Below are 25,473 nucleotides of genomic sequence, written 5' to 3' on the forward strand. Positions count from 1 at the left end.
TTTTGGGGTAAGTCAGTTTATTGATGTGTTGTAACCCACCACCCAGACATTAACCACAGAGGACTTAATTCAGAATCCTTTCCAGAAACTGAGAGCAGGAATAAAAACCACTATGACAATACAAAGCCATTGTAAATTTGTAGTTACTTTCCCTTCAATATTTCAATAAACATGATTTCTGGCATTATTTAATCTGACGTGAACATGATTTACAGTTAGTCTTCTTTATTAATATTACAGCCATTATAAAAGCATAAACGTGTTTCCAGAGAAAGCACTTTGAAATTGTTACAGTATTCTCTCATAAAATAGGAGGTACGCTTGTGAGTTAAGTACTTTAGTTGTAGGCACAGCTTGCACATGTGTATCGCTGATGTGAAACCATTGCCCTTTGGTTGATTCCATTTCAAAATCTGTCAAGGAAATGTAAAGTATAAATGGAAAGATTCAAGTTCATTATTTTTTGGTTTTGCCATATATATGGTGAATATCAGAGTTTTACAGACATCTTACCGTGTGGAATATCACCGTGGAGAACAAGATGAAAGAGATGACTATTTGCCGTTCGTGCCTTGGCATAGGCAGTGTAATGCCCTGACCTCATGGTACCACTGTGTTCAACAACTCCGTATAAGGAATACAGTACCCTTGTATTTTCTTCAGCAACATTCTTTAAAAATGAATAGAATTCAGGTTAGTTCTAGTCCCATTTATACAGATACTGTTGGCAAGACAATTTTAAACCACACAAAGTTCTTCAACTTGGAGAATGCAGAAATCATTCCTGAGTCTGAACTTCACCGTTTTCTCCCCACCTTTTCACAGCTCACTGAGGATTTTCACACTTACACTATTAGAAACAACTGAAGTTGCCTGTTTCTTCAGGAGTGTTTGGATAATTCCAACATACCTCAACAACTCTATCCTGGTTTCTGCCCCAAAATGTTAATCCTTTAATGGCGAGAGGACAGCATTTAGGTCCTGCCAAAAACTACCTGTTACATTTCCAATGCGCCCTAGGGATGCAGTGAGAAGCAGTCAACCTCCTAAGCACTCACTCTCCAACTGGAGTGGAGGCTGCTTATTCTTTAAAGATGCGTGTGCCATAAAACTGGTTGGAATCACACAGGCTGGGGGCCACTTTCAGAAAATACACTACATTTATACTCATAAAAAGTCTTGAATGGGCATCACTGCCCTTCTATAGTACTGCCTGTACACACTTCTCTGATCTATGAACTTGATTCAGTGAACCTGATACTTCATCCCAAATCATGTCACCTACCTCAGGGATTTATGTCCACCAATGAGCCTCCACAGGATTTTCACTGTCATTCCATTTTAGACAACCACAATCAGGACTACTAGAAGTGGTCATCACTCAGAACGGTTAGAATTCTTAATTTCTAGCCTCAGTTCATAACTCTTCTATTCCTCCTACGCATCTGACTATTCAACCTAAGAGGATCTTCCAATCCTCATTGTCTCCTGGCGTAGGAAACCTCTTTTGGTTTTGTTTCCATATAAAGTCTGTCTTTGCTACTCCAAATGTGGTAATGGAATGGCAGAATCAGCCTTACCTGAGAGCTTGTTAGAAAGTCAGAATCTTAGACCCCACCCCAGACCCACTGGTTCCCAAGTGATTTGTGTGCACATTAAAGTTTGAGACTTAGACCACACGTATCTTACAAATAATCTCTCTCCCACCCATCGCCAGCTTTGCCACCACGCCAGCTTTGCCATCACAAAACCCCACTCAACCCTACCAACATACCTTTCACCATCCCGTCCCCAGACAGCTGCTGTTGCTAGGAAACAAAGTTATGTAACCATGCAGATGGTTAAATTCATGATTTTCTACCTCAGAGTCCAGTGTGACTCCATAATCTCTTAACTCATCTTTAGCTGCCTCTTCCATGGATGTCCTTCACAGAAACTGGCCCCAACTTTCCCTTTGTATCTTAAACTTACAGATTTTCCTCTTAGTCTACAAACCTACTTAAGTCTTCCAGACTTAAAAATAAAACTTTATGGATCTACCACTTTTTCTTTTCAACAAAGCCTCTAACATATCTACATGCTTTACCTCCAATATTCTCATTTCTCAACCCACTAAGTTACCTATAATTCTTGAAAAATTTACCATGATTTCCATACTGTCTAATTCACAAATACTTTCTAGTCTTTTTTCCCTGGTAATTCTAACACAGGCCACTTGGCCCTTTCCTTGAAATCTGAACACAGGGCAATAGCATTTTAAGCAAAAGATGGATTCCTAATGACGTATTTAAAACTAATCCAACCAAATGTTGGTTGGGTTTTTTTGTTTTTACCAGCAAGCAAAAGTGTCTCTGGCCTATTGCTAGAACATAAAAATAACCACGATTCAGTCTGAAATACCAGCTCTGAAATACCTTTCTTGGAAAATTTTTAATTGGGGAGAGAATTTCCATCATTTCACATTTTGTAAAGACTTTTACTGTTTATATTGAGTATTTGAACTCTGAATACAGTATAACAGTACAGCCTCAACAACCATCTGAGTTGATTCTCCAAATTCTTCAAATGGAGCTTTGTTGAGACCCTGGTGGCATCCTTTTTTTCCAGCTAAGCCTCTTACACTCGATGCTCTCCAGAGTTCTATATTTGCTACCTCTTCGTTTTCTCTCCATGCTCCATTGCTCTACACAAGAGATCCTATCCTTTCATGGTTTTAACTCCCACCTGGGTACTAATTTCCAAATTCTTATCTCCAGCCCTAACCTCTCTGCCCTGGGTCTCAGACATGTACATCCAAAAGCTTTCTAAACATAGCCAAAAAAATACATATCTCAAAAATATATGAAACTCAATGTATCCAAAACTGAACTCCATATCCTTTCTCCACCTTCCAACCTGCTCTTCTACCTGTATTTCCTACCTCAATTTATGGTACCCCCACCGGCCCATACGCCTGATCATGCACACAGCCCCCGGGAATCATGCTCTTTCTGTCACGCTCAGCATCCACTTTAAGGCCTCTGCCTTATCTTCCATAGCCATTTGATCGTAAGTCTGGTGAATTTTACCTCTTGAAATATTGCTTCAGCCTTCCCCTCTTCTGCCTTAGTTTAAGCCCTTGTCATCTATTAACTGAACAAATTCAATAGACTCCTATCTAGTTTCCCTGCCTCTAGCCATTTCCTAAGTATCCAGCCTCCATGCTTCAGCAAGTAATCTATGTAATATACAGATCTGGCCATGACGGCCCATTGCTTTGAACTCAAATGGCTCCCCACTGCACACCTAATAAAGCCCAAGTTCCTCACCATGATAACCCTCCAAATCCTCAGTCCTATCTCACTTCCCTGGCTGCATCTCCCAGCGTTCCCCAGACCTCGTACTGTAAGCTCCAGAAGTGCTTGGACAGCCAATCCATGGGACCCACCACGTCATTTACACTGCTCTGCCTTTGCTCTTGCCTACTCCTGATTCATCCCGCTATCTCTTACTCCCTAGTTAAGTACTAGGGAGTAAGAGAAGTACATGATCTACTTCAAAGAGCCTCCCCTGAACCACCAACATGCCGGGTTAAGTGCGTTCCACCCCTGCTCTGTGTATACCCATCTTAACACTCAACCATGATAAACAGATTATCCATTAATGTATCTGCTCACCTTTAGTTTTGGGCCCTTAGCTCCCAAGTCTATGTCTGCCACAATAAGGGTTCAAAACAATGTGAAACTGAAATAATAAACCTAATGTTCAAGACGATTCATCATAGATCTTCAAATTATAAAGGGACAAAAACAAGAGACCCACTCTACTCAGTAATTCTTATCAGCTTCATACCGCCACGAGTTGCTGTTACAGTATTTGGTAAGCTATGATTTCTCTTTAAAGGATTTTCCCCCAAAAGACCACTTTTACTTACCTTACATTTAAGGGTACAAAAAGGAGCCAAATCTAAGATTTCTGGAAATTTTATGTGTTTGTTAATTTTACGTAGGTTAAAACCAGCCTAAAAAAAAAGAGGGGCATCAGGTGAAGTTCTTTTCCTGGAAAAGCTGTGCATGTTCAGTAAACTGTAGTCCCACTGATGCCCAGAGAGCACCAACATCCAGCCCTGGCTCAGTCTTAAGCAACTCACTCTCCTTGACTGACTGCTAGTTGGTTTGTTTTTGCTAAGTACACCACACACACACACACACACACACACACACACACACACACACTAAGAAAGCTACTCTTGTAAGAAAATTCTCAATGTTTCTTTTTTAGCCAACCAGAAAAGCCACATTCAACAGAGGTTATGGGTGCCTAAAACTGAGCAACAGCAGAATACTGTTCTGTGAAGCACACATTCTCAGCCTTAACACTCTAACCGGGCTCAGTGAATTGTTCACAGAAATCCACCCAAGTAGGCCCATACCAAGCAGAGGAGGAAAATGTTCTAAAGGTACTTTTGGAATTTGGAACTGAACTTGAAACTTGTACTGCTTACAGCAAAAAAGATCAGGTCACCAAAACGATGAAGGTCCAAGGTATTAATGTCTTTATGTCAAGAGTCTGTAAAATTAAGATACCACACAAAACAGAAAACCTTCACTAAATTTCCTTAGTGTGAGATATACCTAGTAAACTGGTCCTTTTTTTTTTAATCCAAAAATAAGATTAGAGTAAGATGCTCTATTAAAAAGAGCAACGTGAGGTCTAATAAAATTAAGAAAGAATTGTTCTTAAGTTTCTCCTCAACCTTCACAAGCAACTTCATCAAAACTTTTGTTTTACACATATATAATTTATACTTTCCTACTTCTTTGAAGTTAGAATAAAAAAAATAACAGAAAACCAAAGAAACAGTTACATAGCGAGACATAACAAAACAGGTGCTACACGTTTAAAACAAATTTTAGGTAATGAGGGTTACCTGCTGAAATCTCTTTAAGTGAAGAGTGAGAACAGGAGGAGCAAGAGAAATCAGCATCTGCTTTTTGGCATTGGTGTAAACATGTTTCTTTTCACCTAAAAAAAGAAAAAATTACCAGTGTAAAAATCGTTGTAGAGCTCTAAAGCATTCAGTTTGTTATAAAATCATTTAAAACATCTAAAGTGAGAATCAGTAAACTTTCTGGAGAGGAACAGATAAATATTTTAGGCTTTGTGGACTGAGAGGCCAGATCAAGGATATTTTGTAGGTATTCACATGAGAAAAACTTCCACAAATTTTTACTGATGGAATTCAAAATATAATAATATGTGAGTATGATTGCAGTCTACTGAAGAAAAGAATGGAATTATTTTTGGAGAAATAACTTTTAATTAATTGGTGTTCGAAGTCAGCGTTTTCTACCATAAAATCATTTTGAAATATTCACCTGTAAAAAACATTTTTAGTTCAGAGACGATATAAACACAGGCCTGTGAACTGTAGTTTGCCAACATCTGCTCTAAACAGAATTGCTATGAAGTTAACACAATTTACTTTTTGTGCTGACATGTAAATAAATAAAAACTAGACTTTAAAAACAGTTGGACAATTCTAGCAAGACTCCTTAGACATCCATGGTCCCTCCCTATCCCACTTACTCAAGCTTAAGAAAAAGGGGGGATGAGTGGAGGAGGGGAATTAGTATCTCTCTGTTCATATTTGAGGGCAATTGTAAGAAAGCACTGTCCTCCTAGCCCCTTGCAGTGGGAATGTCACTTTAGTTCACTGAAAAATTCAAGTGTAGCTTGCTGGGAGCAAGTAAAGTGAGGGCCATCACAAATGCTACTGACAGGAAACTGAGGATACAAAGCAACAGCGACTGTCTGTTAGGCTTCTGTTGTGCCAACACGCCAGTGGGATGACGGACCCACAGGGAGAGGCATCCGAGAGCAAAATGTCTCGCAGTTGAAGCTGCTGTTGGGAGGCCACAGAGTACCAGGCACTTTGATAGAGTTCTGCTCAGCCATCCTTCTATTAAAATACGCACATAGTAGAGGGAACCTATTGATGCCATCCAAATCCTAAAACAATTAAAACGGGAGTACTCCAACTATGCAGTGCAAAATGTGCCTCTGAACGTTCATTTTACCTTCTGTAAGAGAATCTCAATACCTTTTAGATTTGCCTTTGGTCCGTTATGCTGTCTCCGGGTGCACACTTCACAAAGCAGTTTATTTGCATCCCGGAGTTTCTCGTTTCGGGTGAACTGATATAAACAGTGTTGGATTGAACACTCATCAGTACCGGCCGCTTCCCTGTTCGCAAGAGTACAGAAAGCAGTTTCTGGATCTTCGTTCACAAACTCAAACACTTTGGTCCCAGAAGCATGACTGTCACTCAGAATCTCTATGTTTATTTCGTCGGGTTGAAGAGCAGCATTCAAGTTAAGGTTTTTCAAACCACTGGAAATGTCCCCTTCTCCATTGCTCCCTTCTTGCGAGTAGGCACCATTTAAATTCCTAGTACATTCATTGGGAGAAGATGACAAAATCTCCAGATCATTGTCCATGTTGACATGTTTCATATCTATTTCCTCTGTGGATTTTTGATTGTCACTTACACTTTCTATCAGTTTTTCTTGGCCATTCAAATCTTTCTGATTAACACAATACTCTTTATTGATAACTTCCTCTTGTGAAACGTGGTCAGATTTACTATCCACTTCTCCCTGAAGTGACATTTCGACTTCACATTCATTATCTTCAGGATGGTCAATGGTAGAGATATCATTTAAATGAAGAACTTTTCCTTGAATTTTTTGTTGCCTTCGTTGGTTCTGTGTAAAATGTATAGAACATTTTTTAAAAACAGAGAGGAAAAGAATGAGCATGCATGAACCACATTAGCTTCTCTAGCTTATCAATCAAAAATAAATAAGTTAATAAGGAAAAGTTCACTCCCAGAATTCCAGTCCTAAAAATTCCTTTACTATCAGGGATCAAATAAATTGTGAAGAAAAGTTCTCTAATTGAAAGTAGGAATAAAACATCACTGACCATCAAAAAAATATAAATTATACACTAGGGCAAATAAAAATGTGCAAGACATAATCTCTGTTCTAAGAGCAGTGATCTAGACAGAGCAGGAAAACTGTCCAACCTAAGCAGCCAGGTATTACACCAGGTAGTGAGTCTGACTGTACACACGACAGGAAGGGACACATCCAGGTGACTTACAATTACTGGGTCAAAGTTTCATTGAAAAGATCAAAAACAAACTGAAAACTCAAGGATCAGCAAATTTAGGGCTGCTTTGGGCGGAGTGAGAAGAAAATATTCTGGGAGACAAATGGCCCCAAATTAGGGAGAACGTAAGGAAGCAGCATGTACAGAGGGAAATAATGGCCTTCCTCCTCTAAAATCATCGTCTTGGCCATTTGCGGCCTATTCCCAAGGAGGGATGGGGTGGGAATGGGGGTGAGGGGGCTGGGAGGCATTTCATCAAGATCCCTGCTACTGGAATGCCTAAAGGCTCAAAGGGTTAGCATTTTCGGTTGTAACTAAAAGGACAGTCCCTGTGAGGCTAATTTGTAATAGCAGAAGGCTGAACGACAGTGTACAAGACATAGGACACAAACATTTTTTGATGTATTTCAGTTAAAAATAGAGATGAACATGAAAGAAAAGTGGGGGAAGAATAAAAACAAATACTTCTGAGGAAACACAAATGGCTCTTAAACATAAAAACATGCTTAACTTCACATATTAAAGTGGAAAATAAAACTGCAGTAAGCTGCCAATTTCTAACTATCAAACTGGAGAAAATCCAGAAGTTTGATAACACTGCTATCAAGGATAAGGAGAAACACAGCAAGCTAAGGTTAATTTATTATTAAAGGCAGAAAAAATATTTTTAATGAATTTAGCGTATCTTAAGTGTAGAGTGTGCATAGACTCTACAGTAGCGCACGGTCATGGCCAGGCGTCTCCTTCACTCTCACTTGAGCAACTTCCGGTACTGCAAGCTCCATTCATGGTAGGTGCCCTATACAGGTGGACCATTTTTTACCATTTTTTATCTTTTGTACTATATTTTTACCATACCTTTCCTATGTTTAGATACACAAATACTCACAATTCTATTACAATTGCCTACAATATTCAGTACAGTAATGTGCTGAGTAGCTTGTACTGTAGGAGCAATAAGCTACACCACGTGGCCAAGGTGTGCAGCAGACTGCACCATCTAGGTTGGTGCAAGGGCACGGTATGATGTTTGCACAATGATGACACAGATAAACAGTAAACTTCTCAGAACACATTCCTGTTGCTAAGTGACTGTATAAGGTCACTTACTGCAGCACTGGCCATTGGAGCAAAAACTGTGTAATTTTTAAAGGAAGGGAAAAACAAGACTACATATTTGTTTTTGATCATATTTTCTAAAAGAAACTTCAAAAGGACACATAAACTAAGGAAAGTGGTTATCTGTGTCGTAAAAGGAAAGGAGTGGAAGGGACTTTTGTTGGATGTCTTTAAATATTTTTAAATTTTGAATGTCAATGAATAAACAACTAAAAAAATTATTAAAAATGAACTAAACCTCTTTAATTGTCACCGTAATGCAAGATTAAAAAAACACAACCTTTTCTTCACATATGGTCAGACATTTCCCAGCAGAGACTACTAAATGAACTGATTCATTGAATTAACTGCCAAATGAAAGTGCTCTATGTAAAATGAGACATGTCTACTGACGTCATTCAGACTTCAAACTCGATGGTTCAAAATATCAAATTAGAAAAGCATGGTTTTCTTCCAAATTACCCACCTTGGCTTGCTTTTTGGCTTGCTTCTTTGCTTTCTTTTGTAAGTGCTTACTTGTTCCTGAAGGGATATCATTTCTCTCTTTTATGTAACTGTCATTATCTTTTTCTTCCTCGCTGTCTTTATCTTCATCCTCCATTGTCTTTTTCAGATTTTTATCATTTATACTTTTCTTACCACTCTTAAAATATGGAGAGAATATGAGCCCAGAATAAAAATTTACGACTACTGTTTAGTGAAGAGATTTCAAGTTACCTAAATATTTTTCTATTCTTATTTTACACTAGATTTATGGTCCACGATGTAGAAAAATTCGTTCATCTCAAATACCAAAAAGCAATCTTTACATACTAAAAAACTACAAAACAAACAAAACAGTAAAAAAAGGTAACTTCCCATTCAAGTATAATAAAAAGAAATATAACAAATTTTATTGGATACATACTATATTTTTTTAATTATGTCCACTTCTAAATGTACTTTCTGTTTATAAGTGATTTACATGTCCCAATACAGGTATTTCTTTTTATTCTTTTCTTTCTTTGCACGTAAATGATAATTTTAGAGAAAGAAAAAATATGGTAAGAAAAAGTAAAGTAAAAAATATGGTAAGATTTTAATCACTAAGTAACAGTGATTAATGGGGCTCTTAAGTCATATTAAGTTGAATAATAATTTATCCAATATTCTTAACATATTCTCTTTTTTCCTACATCCACTGGATAGAAATCAAATTAACGTGGATTACAACTGAGGTACTCTCTACTAACATCCATGAACTTAAAACCGTCAGGAGTTTGTAGTTAGCATTAAACAATGAAAATAAATAGTAACTTTTAATATGAAGAAAATACTTCCCTATATGTAAACTAATCAAGTTAATTAGCTACAAAGAATTCTAGACACACCATTCTCTTTTTTTAAAAAAAGTATTTACCTCATTCTTTATTCAAATCTTTAAAATCCTTCTATTGCAAATACATTAAGAAAAATTCTCCATAGGCTAGTAATGTACAAACCTGGAAAGTGACAGACTTACCCCATAAAATCTAACAGAGGGAAAAAAATCGACTTAAATAAAATAAACTCAATAGTCTTACCTGATCATCTAAAACTGGTAGAGACAAATCAAGGAAAGATTCATGAACCAAGGAGACCTGAACCAACCAAAAAAAAGAAAGTGTGAAAAGAAGGAAACGATTCACTTCAGATATCATCTAGTAAAATCATGGCGGGAGGTGGAGTGTGCATGGAGCTAAGTTTTAAAATAAAGGCTTAAAAAAAATGAAATGAAAAATATACAGCACTGAGGATGCTGGGTTAGGCGACATAAAACAAAATCTTCAGCTAACTTCTTCCAGATGTAGGAGTGCTCATAGTTCCAGCAAAGAATTATGCATATTTGGGTAGTTCAACAAAGGATATCTCATAAAACTGGATGTTTCCATTTTTGAAAGAAACAATTGATAAACTGTACTCTACTTAATGCATAAATCCAGCACATCTACTTACAGTTCTACATTCATCACACATGATTGTACTAGTCAGTTCACCACCAAAGATGCGGTCCACAAAACTTGGTACTGATTTTTTCTTTTCATAATCTATGAAAGGAAAAGTTCATCAATTACCCTTATATAATTGAATGAATAAGCTAAAACTACTTACTTACCTACCTGACCCTAAAATTTTATTTTTAATTTCCTATCTGGGATTTGCTTTTCTCTATTCATTACCATAACTGTATTTTTATGCTAGAGTCAGCAGCCTATACTCCACTTTGAGCATAACAAAATTTAAAACAATCACATCTCATGAAAAAGAAAAAAGTTCTTATCTAAGGGCTAGTATGTGGAAAATAAACTGTGCAAGTCAGTGAGACTTTCTGCATATCAATATCTCCACTAGTAGAATGAGCAGGTGGGCTAGGCTGGATGACATTCGAGCTCACTTTCAGCTCTAACATTCTATCATCTGGCAGCAAACTTGGGTGAGAATGCATGTAATTTGCTTTGTGAACTCTAAGACTTAACTCTATTTAAAATCAAAACAAAACAAAAAATTTTTCATGCAGATGGTCCAGATAAAACCATCTTTTTATTTTCCTATGTTCTCAGAAATAATTTTGATAAATTTAGTATAAGGTAACATAATTTTACTACCTGATTACTCCATTTTCTAAATACATGAAATTTATAAGCCTTAGTCAAATGGTAGCTGTCCATTTATACAGAAACAGAATTTACAACAGTGCCAGCAGGAACAATTTCTCTGTCACTGGCCAGGCCCTAAAGGGCACCAAAGAGGCAAATGGTTGCTATGTACTGAATCTAAATTGTGCTTTATAATACAGTAGCTACTAGTCACCTGTGGCTACTTAAATATAAGTTAATTAAATTAAATTAAAATTAAAATTTAGTTCCTCAGTTGCACCGATCAATTTCAAGGGCTCACCTGCCATTATGTGGCTAGTGACTACTTTGTCAGAGTAGATGTAGAAGAATTCCATCATCACAGAAAGTTCTAGCAGACAGATCTATGCTAAATCTTTAAATGCAACACAATAATAACAAAGAAGTTGGCTCCATGATTAAAAAACCAGTTACTGACAACTCAGACAAGTATAACTCATTTATCACTGCTAATTAGAAGTAGAAGCTTTTGAAAATATAAAATTGTGATGTCAGCTCTATCTTTATAAAGTTCACTATCATACTGCATAAAAATACACCAAAAGTTATTTTTTTCTGAAATATTCACCTTTGGAGTATTGAATAATATTTTAAAAATCAATAGGTGATAAAGCGAAACATGTATTTAATAACTTTAGAGTCAAAATGTCTGTGCCAGCAATCTTCACCTAAGGTACAAAGGAATTCAAATATAGTGATTTAGTTTAAAAAGTTCAGACATTACCTTTAACTTTATTTTTTAGTTCTTCATCCAATTTTTCTGTAGAATTACCAAATGCTTTAAGAATTCCTTTACTCACTCTCTAAAAGTAATAAAATGGACATATGTATACTATTAAATTTAAAATGCTATAGTTATTTTCCTTAGAAAATACATAATCAAGTCAAAAAAGTGATCAAGAGTTAGCTCCCCATACTTACTAAATAAAAATTAATATTTCTAAAACCACATTTTCAAAATTAATTCAAGGAGCTAAAAAGAATTACATTTATAAGCAATCACTAACCCATGAAAACAAAGGCACTGTCTTATCATTTCAAGATTTCAATTTTTTCAAAGCTTTTCAGAACACGCCCATCTCCTTTGGAAAGACCACTGAAGTATTGTGTCTGATAAGCAGAACGATTAAATGAGAGCTACAGAGACAGACTCCAGCACGCAAAGCCCAGTTCCATTACTGGGTGACCTTGAACCAGGTACTGAACTTTTCTACATCCTAGCTTTAGAATCTATGGAGGGATAAAATGATAATAGCATCTACCTCACTGAATGGTTGTGAGGACAGAGTAAGGTCATTCATATAAAATACTAAGAACAGTGCCTAACATAAAATAAGAGCTAAATAAATATCAGTTGTTATCGCTATATTATTACTAGCATTAGTTATATTCACATCCCCAAATATATTACTTTACATCCTGGCAATTTAACAAAAATTTTAAAATGCAACAGATGTTCCTTGACTCTTACAAAATGAACATACAGTAGGTCCTCGCTTAATGCTGTCAATAGGTTCTGTGACTTTAAGCAAAACAATGTATAACAAAAACAATTTTACGATAGAGCAATTGATATAAACAACAGTTAAGTTCCTAAGGCATCTCATGAACGTTATAATGAAACATTAAACGAAATGACATTACTCATTATTCGGGGACCTGCTATACTTCCTAGATTCAAAAAGCTACTTCAGAATAAGAGGAAGGTACACTACAGCTGAGAATTGTTTTGGGAGAGACATGTTCCAATACTTTGTAGCTCCCCTGGTATAGGCCTGTACAGAATCCTTAAAGAATGATAACTCTGGAATCGTCAAGCAAAATAGAGCACCATGAAAAGGAGAATCATTTCTAATTCTCTTCATTAATTCTAACAATTAAAACATACTGGTCAGAAAGGTTGGTGTAGAAAAAAATTTTAAATACAATGGCCTTAATAACTAGTTTTCATTGCTTAAATAACTCCTAAGATATCAAATGACAGACAAATAAATGAAGATGAAATTATAAAATACACTGGTCAAAATATGCTAACTTGGTGTTCTTCTGCTCTCATGCCATCCAATAAATAACGAAGCAGCTCCTGGCTGTCTTGCTGCTGATAGCCTTTAAAACGCACTGCTCTACAGAAAAAAAAAAAAGAAAAAAAAAGAAAAAGAAAAAGAAGAAAGAAAAAAAAGAAAGCAATGATGAGTCTACTAAAATATGAAGCTGTTTTTGTAAAATCTTAGATCATAGCCCAAATCCTGGAGTGTTCTAGTTTCTCAAAATTTCTGTTAAGTCTAACGACGTCCTTGGCAGATTTCGTTTTCACATAAAGTACATGTTCTTTTAATCTAAATAAAATAAACAATGCTCTAATATATGTACTGGCTTGACTCTAACGCTATTCATTTTTTCATATAATTTCTCAGCATCTTACTGATGAGCCGAAAGCACAATCAAAGTAGATACTCACTTTTTACAGACCTGAGAAAAGAGTTCTTTAGGTGTCACAATTCCCTTTTTGGTCTCTTGCATCTCGTTAAGAAACTGGCTCATGGCTAAGGTAAGAGGGCCTGGAGGCTCAAGGTTTATTTCTAAGGGTTCCTGAATACGGGAATAAAACACACTTTCTTCAGTCAAGTTTGAAAGCATTTATTTTACCAAAATGTAACTAGTCAACCTGTACTGCCAATGTTCCTGATAGAGCTGTCCATTTAAAAAAGTTCAAAATGACATCAAAAGATATAGAAAGTTTCTGGTTACAGACTATTTTATGAAGAATTCAGTTCTACTAAAGATTATTAGAACTTACTATCTTAGAAGTACTATAACAGCACCAAAGCAAAATGTAAATAATAAAAACTGATAAGGTAAAATTCTTTGGCATTTAAGTTACCTACGATATTAAAAATGATAATATATGCCTAGGGCTTCACAAGTATCAACAACATTCTCAAGAAGGCAGCCAAACACTAGAGCACAGCTGAACCTGACATACACATAGTAAATAAATGGAAAGCCCTCTTAGAATTGCTATTAGTCTGAAAATCTTTAACTTGGTAGTCCAAAACAAAACAAAAAAGATAAAAATGAGCATCGATGCTTTAAAACAACTTAAAATGTCAATATTCAGAGAGGAGAATTATTGATTATAAGAAAAATTTAAAGTACATACTGTTAGTGCCAAATCAGGAGGTTCAATTTTTACAATTGTTCCAGACATTTTCACTTCTTTTAGAAGTTCTCTAAGCACTGGTGTCTGTGACAAATTCTAGAATACAGAATGGAAAAAAAAAAGAAAATTATCTAAAGGCAAATCAATTCATTCAAATATTTTTAAAGTGTCTATGCTATCAAAACAGGAAATCACTATCAACACTGCAATCTTCATTGTATCTATCTTGGGAAATAAAAAGTAGTGGCATCCTATCTCCCACTTTATTTGGCTCATAAATACTTCGGTGTGGAGTTTATTCATCACTTCGGAAAAGCATTCATTCTTCCATCACTCCACATGAAGTAGCCACCACCAGCACCATGGTTCTCTCACCACTACTGACCACCACCTGTAACCAGGCATTTGTTTCTGTATTAGGTTATCATATGCTTTCCCCATCCACGAGCGAGTTCTATGAGGGCAGGGGTCAAGTTTGTTTTGAAATCGATTGCACCCTAGTGTTTAGCACAGTATTTTACTGACATGCAAAAAATACATTTCCTTGAGATTTCTTTGAAAACACAGAAATAAATTACTTAGGGGGAAAAAACTCAATAAGTAAGAAATAATCAAAAACATTCTGTGAGAAAAACACTAGATCTGTTAAAGGGGAAAAAAATTAACACTGGCACCTGCATAACTGCATTGAAGAAGCATGTATTTCCCAAATTACTGAGCCCTTTCACAGTTATTTGGGAAGTAGAATTCGTGGGAGGATTTTCTTTAGCCTTGTTTTCCTTTTTTTCTCTCTCTTGTTCATTTTTACTCTCCTTTTCTAATTTTTTATTTTCAAGTTCAATGCTACCATTATCTTTTGCAGCTTTAGGAAAAAAAAGAGAGAGAGAGAGAGATTTAGCAACATATGTAATACAGCCATACTAAATGCAAAATTATACTTGCCGCCTGTTTGATTTAAAATGTTTTCTAATAAATATAAGTAAATTACCATCAAGACAGAAAAATCAGTAAAAAAAAAAAAATTCAGAACTGATGTAAGCATTAGTTTGACAAATGAAACCAAACAGGATATGCTTTAGCATAAACACTATTTTTAATGTACAAAAGTTTTTTTTACAAATGACCATATCTTACCTTGTGAAATTAGAATGTAAAGCAATCAAGTAAAGAATGTGAACATAAAATAAATTTTTAAATGAATTCTCTGGGTTAAAAACCAATCCTGAAGTTAGGAACAAAAAATTCTGGCTCTACCAAATATACTTCCATGATCAAAACATCTAAGCAAGCTTAAGGATGATGATACATGCCAACCCAATTAATTTAATTATGCATGAAAAATACCTGAGAAGTATCTGGCCTTTTGAAGGAGTTACAACTACTTTACTTTTATTTCTTCTAAACAAAAATAACAAAAGTAAATTCAGTATAAGGCAGGTCTATCTTAAGCCCCTGTGCCAAGGTATGGGGACCAGGTGTTACTGCTCACTACTTAATTCAGACTCTTCATCTCATATGACTAGATAATTTCCCAGGTTCCCTTTTAATTCTAATGCTTTAGAATTATGTACATTCTCACTGTGTTACATTCTTAACAAAAAATAGTTTCATAGTTTGAAATCAACCACAATTAATGTTATTCAGCTATATATAATGGGTAGTACAATAAATTAATCTAGATATCAGCAGTTATATAAACCAACAGTACGGTATGTATTAAGAAAAACGATATTTTTACCTGATTTTGAAGTTGTAATACCGGCTTGTTTTCTAATGTAATCAACCACCTGACCCAGTCGGTTTGAACTACAATACTGGACCTCCTCATCACATAGGTAACACCTGTGTCCCCAAAGACCACAGAGAAGAAAAGTGACAGACAGACAACCAAAAGAGAGGACAAATTATAACTCCTGGAACCCGAGGTGGGAAACCACTGAATTATTCTGCTAGAAAAAGTGAAAATAAACCTTTGATGTTCTCTTAAAGAAGACTACCCATATTAACTCTGGTTTACTATTACTAAGATTAGCTCAAATTATGGCTATGTATAAATATTGTGAAAAAAACAAATAAACATTTTACTGAAATGGGTATTAATAACATTAAAGTCAAAAGTTTTTTCTATACATATTTCAAAAATCAGGCCAGTATCATTAAAATTATCAAATTTTATAATTGACAGATGATATTCAGTGAATGCTGCTGTGTAAATGACTTTTAAAGATGTGAAAATTTGTTTTAATGACATTAAAATATAGGAAATACACATACCAGCCTGACATGTATTTTCATAAAAATTCACTGCCAAAATTTAACTAAATTTTCAGTTTATCTGGAATTTGTTCTTAGCGTCTCAACTTTTAAACTAATAACAATCCACTCCATACATGGTTTATGGTCTCACAAGCAAAAAAAAAAAAAAAAAGGGTGAAAATTCCTAAGTCTTCTACACGCTACAATGTTTGTATTTGTACAATATTAAGCAAAAGCTTCTCATAACACCATGTTCTCTAGCCTTCTAAAAGTGATGGCATTTAAACAAATACAAACATTTTAATTTTCTTGCTCCTTAAACATTACAAACGCCTCCGTTCTCCAATAATTTAAATAATGTCCAGTCAATGGGCACAGGAGTTGAAACTCACCATACACTCCAGTTGTCCAAACTAAGAACCAGACAATGAGGTTCAGACCTTGGTGTCATGTAGTGCTTCAAAGCGTGCTGCTCCTGAGAATTTCTGCCGCAGCCCTGGAAAATTATAATCACAAATCTCAAAGCCACAAAAATTCGCCAAAAGAGGAAAGAGTTCATAATCTACAATGAACAAAGAAGTGGCTCGAGAAATTCTACCATTCTTACAATTTTGAAAATAAAATATTAGACTCTAAAGAGAATTAAATCTTAAATATGAATAGGCAACTGATACCACCACGTAAGGAAGAAGGTATTTAGGAAAGTAAGCTTCCTCTCTGACCTGTCTTTTCCCCTTCCCAATTAAACTGTATTAATTCTGTCATTTACTAGGTCTACTTTTGGACTCCTATCAGCTTCCTACATACTTTCTTAATTTCAACCTCTTTCTTCACACACATTATTTTTTTTTCAGTTTAATGTTCCTAAGACAAAGTGCTGTTCATACACTCAATTCAAAAATTGTAAGTTGCTCTTAAACTCCTAATGGATAAACCTGATACCTCTCTGATTCCAATCTACCTTTACGGGGTTAGCTCCCATTAATCACCTCTTCACACACCATCTACCAGCTAAACACATTAAGCACTTTCACAACAATACGATTCTGTTCACATTATTCCATTCGTCTTGGAATCCTTTACCATGACTGCCACTGATCAAATCGTACCCAGTCTTCAGGATCTTGTTCACAGACTAGCTCCTCTCAGGATGAGACATCATCACATTCTTTCTGTAAACACAGTCCTACCGAACATGGTATACATTCCTGGTGGCATTTTTTACTTTCTACCCTAAAGTTGTTACTTTCTCTATCATTTCTCCCTTGGACTATAAATCCAAAAGGCACAAAAACATATTAATATATTATCGAAAAAAAAAAAAAAACAACTAGCAAATGGAAGGTCAATAAGTATTCATTGAACAAGTAAATGAGAGCTTTTTACCTATAAGACGTGTAGGCTTATTCATAAAATACATGACCAGATTTTCTGCCTGCAGCTGGTTAAATCACTGCTAAGAAATAGAGCTCCACTATGTAACTAACTGAACTAGCTACCAAACCTATTGGACTACACTGTAATAAGTAGTCCCGTTTCTACTGTAGCCAAAAATATACTTTGGAGGGGAAATATTTATCAATGAGTTCTAATCCTTTACCTATGATAGCAAACAGCACTGATTTATCAGTCGATATTTGATTCTAAAATGAATTAAATATTAATTTAAAAAATTATAACACCATTTGAGATGATTTGAAACAAGAATGAGATGAACTACCTTGATAATAATTGAGAATCACTTGCCAACAGCGCAAATGATAACTATAATAGAATAAAAGTTAACAGTTAATATTGATGTTAGGAATTAAAAAGGTAGCAAAATAAATAAAACTTATAATAGGAAAGGTATTCTGGAAAATTTGAAGTACCAAATAAAATCATGCTCACCATGGGTACTTAAGAAGTTCAATGAAAACCTTTCAAGTACACATAATAAATATATTCTTTGCTAACATATAAATTTAATTGCCTGATAATAGTATCACTATTCACCTATCAGAATGGCTAAAATAAAAAGTTGTACTACTAAATGCTGGCAAGGATTTGGAAAAAGTAGATCACTCGTACATTACTAGTCAGAATATAAAATGGTACAGCCACTCCGGAAACAGTTTGGCAGGTTCTTAAAAAGCTAAACATTTAATTATCATATGACCCAGCAATTGCATATTTGGACATTTTCCCCAGAGAAATAAAATCTTAAATTCAAACAAAAATTTGTTCATAAATGTTTGTAACAGTTTTATTTGTAACTGCCCCAAAATGGATTAGCCCAGATGTCCTGCAAAAGGTGAACAGTTAAACAGTGGTGTTATCTATACCATAAAGTACTACTCGGCAATAAAAAAAAAGAAACTATTGATATACACGACTTGGATGAATCTTTGGTGATTATGCTAAGTGAAAATAGCCAATCTCAAAATGTTGTATACTGTATGGTTCCCTTTATATAACAGTTTTTAAATGACAGAATTTTAGAAACAGAGAATGGTTTTGTGGTTGCCAGGGGCTAGGGGAAGGCATGGCAGTAGGGAAACAGCGATGATTATAAAGGGCAACACGAGACCCATGTGATGTGACTACTCAGTCTCTTGACTGTGGTGGTGGACACAGAGGTGACAACATTGTACAGACTTAATACATATACACACATGCATGCACACGCATGACACACATACACACGCAATCAAAGAAAAGTAAAAGCGGGGAGATCTGATTAAGATTGTTGGGTTGCATCGATGTTAATATACTGGTTGTGATATACAACAGCTTTGTAAAATGTTACCACTGGGAAAAACTGGGCAGAGTGTATAGAGATATCTCTGTATTATTTCTTATACTGCATGCGAATCCATAATTATTGCAATAAAATTTCAATTTAAAAGAAAATAACAAAAAAAGACTCTCTGCTTCATCTTCAAGCTTCATGACAGGACTAGCTAGTAGCCCACTTTCCTAACATATAAACCGAAGTTGCCACCAAACTGAGAGTGACTAAGAGGCCCTGACCTTTAGTACCTTGGCATACCTGTTCTGCCACCCAGATGCCCCCCACCCCCATGACCAAGGTACTCCTTCCTCCAGCTACCAGGAATGTGGCCTATTGACAGTTTATAGCTCATAGCTCAGTCCATCCATCCCCAGGAATTATCCTCAGTGGAAGGGAGCTGCCTTGGCCTTGATCAGTCCCTCACACTTACCACGCGCCCCTCCTCCGCCCCACCTAGGGACAGTCCACATCCAATGACTGGTCTACCTATAAGTACCAAGGCTGGGCCTCTTGCCTCAGCTGAGGACATCCCTGAAAGCCAGAGGTCATTGTGAGATTAGCTGAGGCCCTGAAGCACTGCCTCTTTGTTCGACTTCTCCCTCTGCCTAATCCTGCTTCCCTCACAGTTTTCCTGATGAAAACACAGTGAGAATGCTCCCTAGTAAAACCGCCTAAATCTCACAAATTTCAATCTCAGAATCTGTTCCCCAGGGAACATGACCTGTGCCGGCTGGCATCCTAGTTACCCATATTGTACTTACGTACAATTCAAAAAGTTTTATAAAATCCCTTATAGATCAACATCTAAGCATACCTGATGGCCACATTTAAGACATAGCCAAACTGAAGGATTTTCTTCCGTTTCTTCTTCAGATTTATCTTTTACTTTATTGTCCGTCTTACAATCTTGGCAAATATTCCATTCCACATTCACTAAAGCCTTTTTCAAATTACCTTGTTCCAATCCCTTTCTAATATGTCTGCACATAGGTTCTATCAAAACAAACAAGAAAGAAATACATGAGGTAAAAAATATAGCTTTCTTCAGATAACCTCAAAACCTATTCTCCATCTGAACTTTAAAAATGAATTTACTCTGTACACAAATTATTAGATGATCTGAAAACTTAAATTTTTGCTTCATATTTGAATACAATGAGATGATTATGTGATAAAGAGATTTTTATAGAAATTTGAAATTTTGCTTTTTTTTGAAGTCCTTCTTTTAGGATTTCAAAGAAGAACCCACTTTCAGGTTCACCAGCATCTACCACAGAGTAAAAACAATCTGAGAGGATGTATCCCAGGAACGCGGGCGTGGAGGCCTGAAATGTGAAAGTGCAGGCTTTCTCCTCAGAATGGCAGTCACACGTGTATCAAAACAAGCTGGTCTACGGCCATGCCGCCCTGAACAAGCCTGATCCCCTTTGATCTCAGAAGCTACATAGGGTTGGGGGCCTGGTTAGTACTTGTACAGACCACCAAGGAAGACCAGGTGCTGTAGGTATAAAAATATAAAAATAAATAAAATAAATATGGGATTATAAACTGACAAGGTCCCTGCAATCTGTGAGGTCAACCAAGCTTTGCCTTGCAATTAATTAATCAATCAATCAATCAATAAAGCTCGACCTGAGTCTGAAGACTCTGTTGGGACCAGCAGTGCTCTGCAAGCCAATCTAAAGGGCCTTTGGTTGTCTCAGGGACCTTGGAGGCTTAGAAACTAGTTGAGTAACACAATTAGCTTTATGCCCAGTGAACTTGCACCAAGAGAATATAAATGCAAATGAGACTGTGTGAAAAACTACTAAATCCCAGTAAGTAGTCAAAAAAAAAAAAAAAAAAAACCTAAAAAGAAGATAGCCTTTTTCAACTAGCAAATCAGCAAAGATGTTTACAAATGGTATTAGTCAGTATTGAAAAACGTTAAAGGAAACAGGCACTTGATTATGCTGCTAGGGGACCTGTAAGTTAGTAAAACATTTCTGGAAGGCAATTTGGCAATAGAACCAAAAGAGCCATGAAAACACTTATAACATGAATTTAGGAATTCTACTTCTAGAACCTGTACTAAGAAGACAACTGTATTTGTGCAGAGATGTAGCTACAAAAAAATGTTTACTATTGCTCCACTCATAACACCGACAAGTTAAAGTAACCTAAATTCATAACAATAGATTACCTAAATAAATAACACGATACGAACTCATGGTCTTTAACATCAATGCTATTAAATGACATGTAGATATAAACATTAAGTTGAAATGTAAATTACAGAATATAAAATACACGTCAATCCCATTTTCACACATTAAAATAGATGTCTATTTAAGGATATAAACATTATTTTAAAGGTTGAATTGGTGAACTATACCTAAAGATTCAGAAGAATCATCAACTGGAACAGTTTTTCCCTTCGTCCGTTTCTTTCCCATGTTGGCACTTCATGGATTACTTACTGACCCAAAAATAACAATCTAGAAAACAAGATAAAGTTAGCTTGACAAAAAAAAAAAAAAAAAGTTTGTTTTATAGTTCTCTGAGATAGTAATATAACTCAGCCACATATATTTTGCATGTCTATCACACTTTACAAAGTCCATTCACATATATCTCCTAGTTTTTGATAAAAACTCTTGAGTTAGATAGACTAGATAGGATTATATTCCTGTGCTTCATAGCCTAAGAAACTAATTCTTAGTAAGGTTAAGAAGTTTTCAATAAATGTAAAGGTCAGAAGAGAATCTAGGTCTTACACAGATCTTGAAAAGTCTCAGCACTTTATACTACTTAGAATTCCACTCACTACATAAATGAGAAATGCTGGTGGTACATTTAAAACTCAGATGATTTCCTTTCCTTTTAAGCTACTTTTCTTAGTTCTGTAGTCTATGCAAATTGATAATTTCTCCAAGAAAAATTAAAAATAATTCTGAAAGTAAACTCCTAAAGAGTTAGAAAATTCGCAAAATGATTTCAAAGCCAAAATACAAAAAGTGATACACTGTTCTGTATTTTCCACATGAAGATTTCCTGTGGATATTAGCTGAGAATTGATTATTATGCCATTCTCAACTATTTACATTATATTATTGGCAAATCAGTTTGGAATACTGTGACAAATCTAGCTGCATGTCAGATCTTCACATCTTTAGTCAATAATTCAAAATTAGCAAATATGAAAAGGGCTGAAAGTACATACAGCTACTCTAAATAATAGTAACTTTAAATAATAGTAATGATTTTGAAAAGTTGGGTTTAACACACATTATAATAATAACTTAGTGTCAAAAATCACTTAAATGTCTTTAATAGTTATTTGACCCGGAATGTTTATTAAAATTCTGATTACATAAGTGGAAAGACTTGGAACATATGTTTTGAAAACACTTCTCAATTAATTCTGACACTTAGCTGTCTCTCACCCTGCCCTATTTTAGAGTCTTAGTATTCCTCTTTTAGCTGTTAATGGGTTAGTATAATTAAAGCTAATTCAAAAAGGTCTGTATGAAAAATGAGTGCCACATCAAGTAATTGTTAACCTTTGCAAAGATAATCTAAAATGTTAACAACTTTCCATGCTTACAAAGTAAATAAATAACAAAAGAATACAAACTATATAAGTGCATATAAAACGAGGTATATTTTATGTACTTTTTCTCGTCCTAAAGATAACATTTAACATATCTATAATTGTAGATTTTAGGAGGAAAATACAGCACCCAAGTTCTTTTCTCTCATCAAACTCCCTCTAATCTGTGCTACATTCTAGCATCAGATATACTTGCCATCACATCACTCTGATTGAAAGTCTTTAATAGTTTTCCAGTCCACAGTCCTCAGTCTTGCACTCATGGTCCTTTATAAACTGTCCCCAATGCTCTGGCAATCTTGACCGTCATTAATTCTCAGAAAGAACCAGTGAAGTTTAATTATATGGTGCTTTTGATCTTCAAAGCCCTTTCTTAAACATTATCTCATTTGCTTTCCACAACACTCCTTTAAAGAGCCTTTCAATAGAGGAAACTCAAGAACAAAATGACGAAAGTGTCAGGGAGAGATCTAAAACGGCAGATCTTTCTTTTCCAAAACCACCACTCTTCCCATGCCAATCAAGCCAGTCTCTTCAGTATTCTCCACTCCAAAGCACTTTTCCCGCCCCCACCTCTAGCTCAGAGGTCTTTAACCTAAACACGTGTTACTTCTCTATTTGGCATCTGAAGTTCTAGGAGAAAGAACTAGTTTTAGGCATTACTTCTGAATTGCCTATAGCATTTAAAATAGTATATAGTATGTCTTCAAGAATTATTTCTTGCTGGAAATGGAAAAAGAGAATAGTACCTGACGCACAAAGGATGATTACAAGATACAAAGATATGAAGCAACCAAGTTCCCGTGGAAAAAAAAAAAAAGGCTAAAGAATGAAGAAGTCTGTAGTAGTGACAACACTAGCAAATCTGGTTTGAGAACCTCAGTAGCCCAGACGCCAAAGTGAAACTTGAAAGACGAACTGTAATTGCTGCAGGCAGAGGACAGTAGGGGAGTCACTTCAATGCTGCGGAAAGAGCTCCAATAAAGTTTCACAACTACAAAGGGCATCTAATGAGTCATGAGAAGTACCATCGGCTATTAAACACCAATAAGTCATATTAAGTTTTTCAGGCTATTCTTCAGAGGGGAATTAGCTTCTTAGCCAAATTACTCTTTGCAGGAGTCCACACAAAACTTCAATCAAAGCTGGTCTTGCTGGCTCTCCTACAATTCCGGTTCCCTTCCCTCGATGTCCCCCCAGTCTCCCCGTGCCTGCTTGGTTCCATTAAAAATGGAAGCGTTTGGAAAACTTTGGCAGCGGGTCTTAAAACACAGCTTTCAAGTTTTGCGCAGATCTGTCCTACCCTAGGAGCCTTGAATCAGTTAGGTGACAGATCCTGTTCTTCTACCAACCACCACGTGGACGCGGCAGCAAACCCAGCTCCAGCCCGTAAGGCGCCCCAAATCGCGCAGTACCCGCCACACCTCCCCTTTCCTTCCAACTGCTCGGCACCCAGGGGGAACCTCGGGGTCCACCAGGTCGAGCCGGGCGCCAGCATCGACAACTCATTGGCCGGCTCTGGAAGTGACAGGACATGAAGCCAATGAGGACGCGGTATCGGGCCGAGGCCGGGTAACGTGCTTAAGGAAGAGCGGCCTTGGCGAAGAGAACGAGGCCAGGGCCGGGAACTCGGCCTCTCGGAGCACAGGGAGCCATCCGAGCGGTGCCTGCGAGTCGCTGGGACCACAACTCACCCACGGCGACAGCACCCATAACTGCATCCCCTAATGGGCGTTTGGGCCGGCCCGTCAGCTCCGTCTTCCTCCCGGTGACGAGTAAAAAGCGACAGAGCCGAAGCCAGAGTGACAACTATAAAGCAACAACTTCCGGTCCGAGGCATTATGGGAAGTGGCCTTGGCCCCGGGGTTCCCAGGCGCTGACTCTGGCTAACAGATGCCTGCGCGCAGCTCCCGGTGCAGCAGCGCCGAGGCGTCTGGCTGTGCACGAGGTGTGCTCGCTGGGACGCAACGAAGGGGTAATTTAAATGCTTCTGAAGTTTGGGTACCAGGTGGTGGTCCGAGGTTTGGTGTTTCCTGGACGGTTACCCTACTCAAACAAGTTACATCAGACGTCCAGCTAAGAGGACGGGCATCTAAATGACACGCAGTTCCCCTACTTCTGTCCGAGCGACTTCTAAAATTGAGTATGGAAATTGTCTTGAACTAACTGTGCCGACAGAGGGTAAAATTTTCAAACATTTACTGTTTATTTGTTCAGAATATATTTGTGCCAAGATCTCTGTGAAGTGGATGAAATAAACGGGCCTCACCGCCCTGGAGTTTAGTTTTACACAGAAAACAACAATCGCTAGGAAAAAAAAAAAGGTGCAGAAACCAAGAGAGAATTAGGCAAGGGATGTAACCAGGTAATTCACAATAAAAGAACAATTAGTCATAAAAGGTATGAAGAAATATCCTTATTAGTAATCGGGTAAAAATAGATTGAGAAAGTGCCATCCTAATCTGTTGAATAGGCCAGAATAAAGATAGTTAAATGAGGGGGAGGGGAAGCTTTCTTGCTCTTTATTGCTGATATAATTCTTTTAAGCTATCTTCATCCAGCACACAGGCTTTTTTTTTTTTTTTTCCTATTCTAAAACACAGCCTTATGGCATTATACTACTTGCTTCCTTTGCCTAGAATGCTGTTCCCCTTGATCTTCTGTGGTTGGTCTTATTGTAATAATGTTCACAACTTCAGAGTCACTTTCTCACAGAGCAATTAGCTGGACAACCTAGGGAACAAAGCTACCCAATCACTCACCT

The 25,473-nt window shown here is 36.6% G+C and overlaps 2 protein-coding genes across 8 annotated transcripts in view; one reads left to right on the forward strand and one right to left on the reverse strand.

The window, feature by feature from the left end:
* On the reverse strand, positions 1–24,547 carry USP16 (ubiquitin specific peptidase 16). 7 transcript variants are annotated; one of them, XM_036218519.1, is made up of 19 exons: positions 24,404–24,489; positions 22,906–23,024; positions 21,492–21,594; positions 19,932–20,110; positions 16,737–16,840; positions 15,827–15,930; positions 14,763–14,950; positions 14,089–14,184; positions 13,387–13,517; positions 12,964–13,051; positions 11,653–11,731; positions 10,249–10,340; positions 9,837–9,893; positions 8,741–8,917; positions 6,083–6,746; positions 4,910–5,004; positions 3,914–4,000; positions 514–670; positions 1–413 (listed from the first exon to the last, which is right to left on the reverse strand). In XM_036218519.1, exons 3-19 carry the CDS (start codon positions 21,550–21,552, stop codon positions 289–291), a joined length of 2,484 nt encoding a protein of 827 aa, XP_036074412.1. In that variant the 5' UTR covers positions 21,553–21,594; positions 22,906–23,024; positions 24,404–24,489; the 3' UTR covers positions 1–288. The 7 variants fall into 7 exon arrangements, with proteins under 7 accessions (XP_036074412.1, XP_015985365.2, XP_015985368.2 ...); XM_016129879.2 differs by lacking the exon at positions 22,906–23,024 and having other exon boundaries at positions 24,404–24,547; XM_016129882.2 differs by lacking the exons at positions 22,906–23,024; positions 24,404–24,489 and adding an exon at positions 24,013–24,140.
* Positions 24,532–25,473, forward strand: part of RWDD2B (RWD domain containing 2B) — a 9,837-nt gene continuing 8,895 nt past the window's right edge. Inside the window, exon 1 of the mRNA XM_036218520.1 lies at positions 24,532–24,684. The gene's annotated coding sequence lies outside the window, so the exon portion shown is untranslated. The remainder of the gene's footprint in view (positions 24,685–25,473) is intronic.

This window comes from Rousettus aegyptiacus, unplaced genomic scaffold (assembly GCF_014176215.1).
Source record: "Rousettus aegyptiacus isolate mRouAeg1 unplaced genomic scaffold, mRouAeg1.p scaffold_m13_p_4, whole genome shotgun sequence".
NCBI classification, from domain to species: domain Eukaryota; kingdom Metazoa; phylum Chordata; class Mammalia; order Chiroptera; family Pteropodidae; genus Rousettus; species Rousettus aegyptiacus.

Bases quoted from the DNA above. Each gene is read 5' to 3' on its own strand.
- USP16 (XM_016129879.2), bottom strand. From the start codon at position 21,552: ATGGGAAAGAAACGGACGAAGGGAAAAACTGTTCCAGTTGATGATTCT. The intron at 13,052-13,386 runs GTGAGTATCTAC...TTTTTTCTGTAG, and splicing joins TTTTCTCAGGTCTGTAAAAA to AGCAGTGCGTTTTAAAGGCT. The intron at 414-513 runs GTAAGATGTCTG...TTTCCTTGACAG, and splicing joins CCACGGTGATATTCCACACG to ATTTTGAAATGGAATCAACC.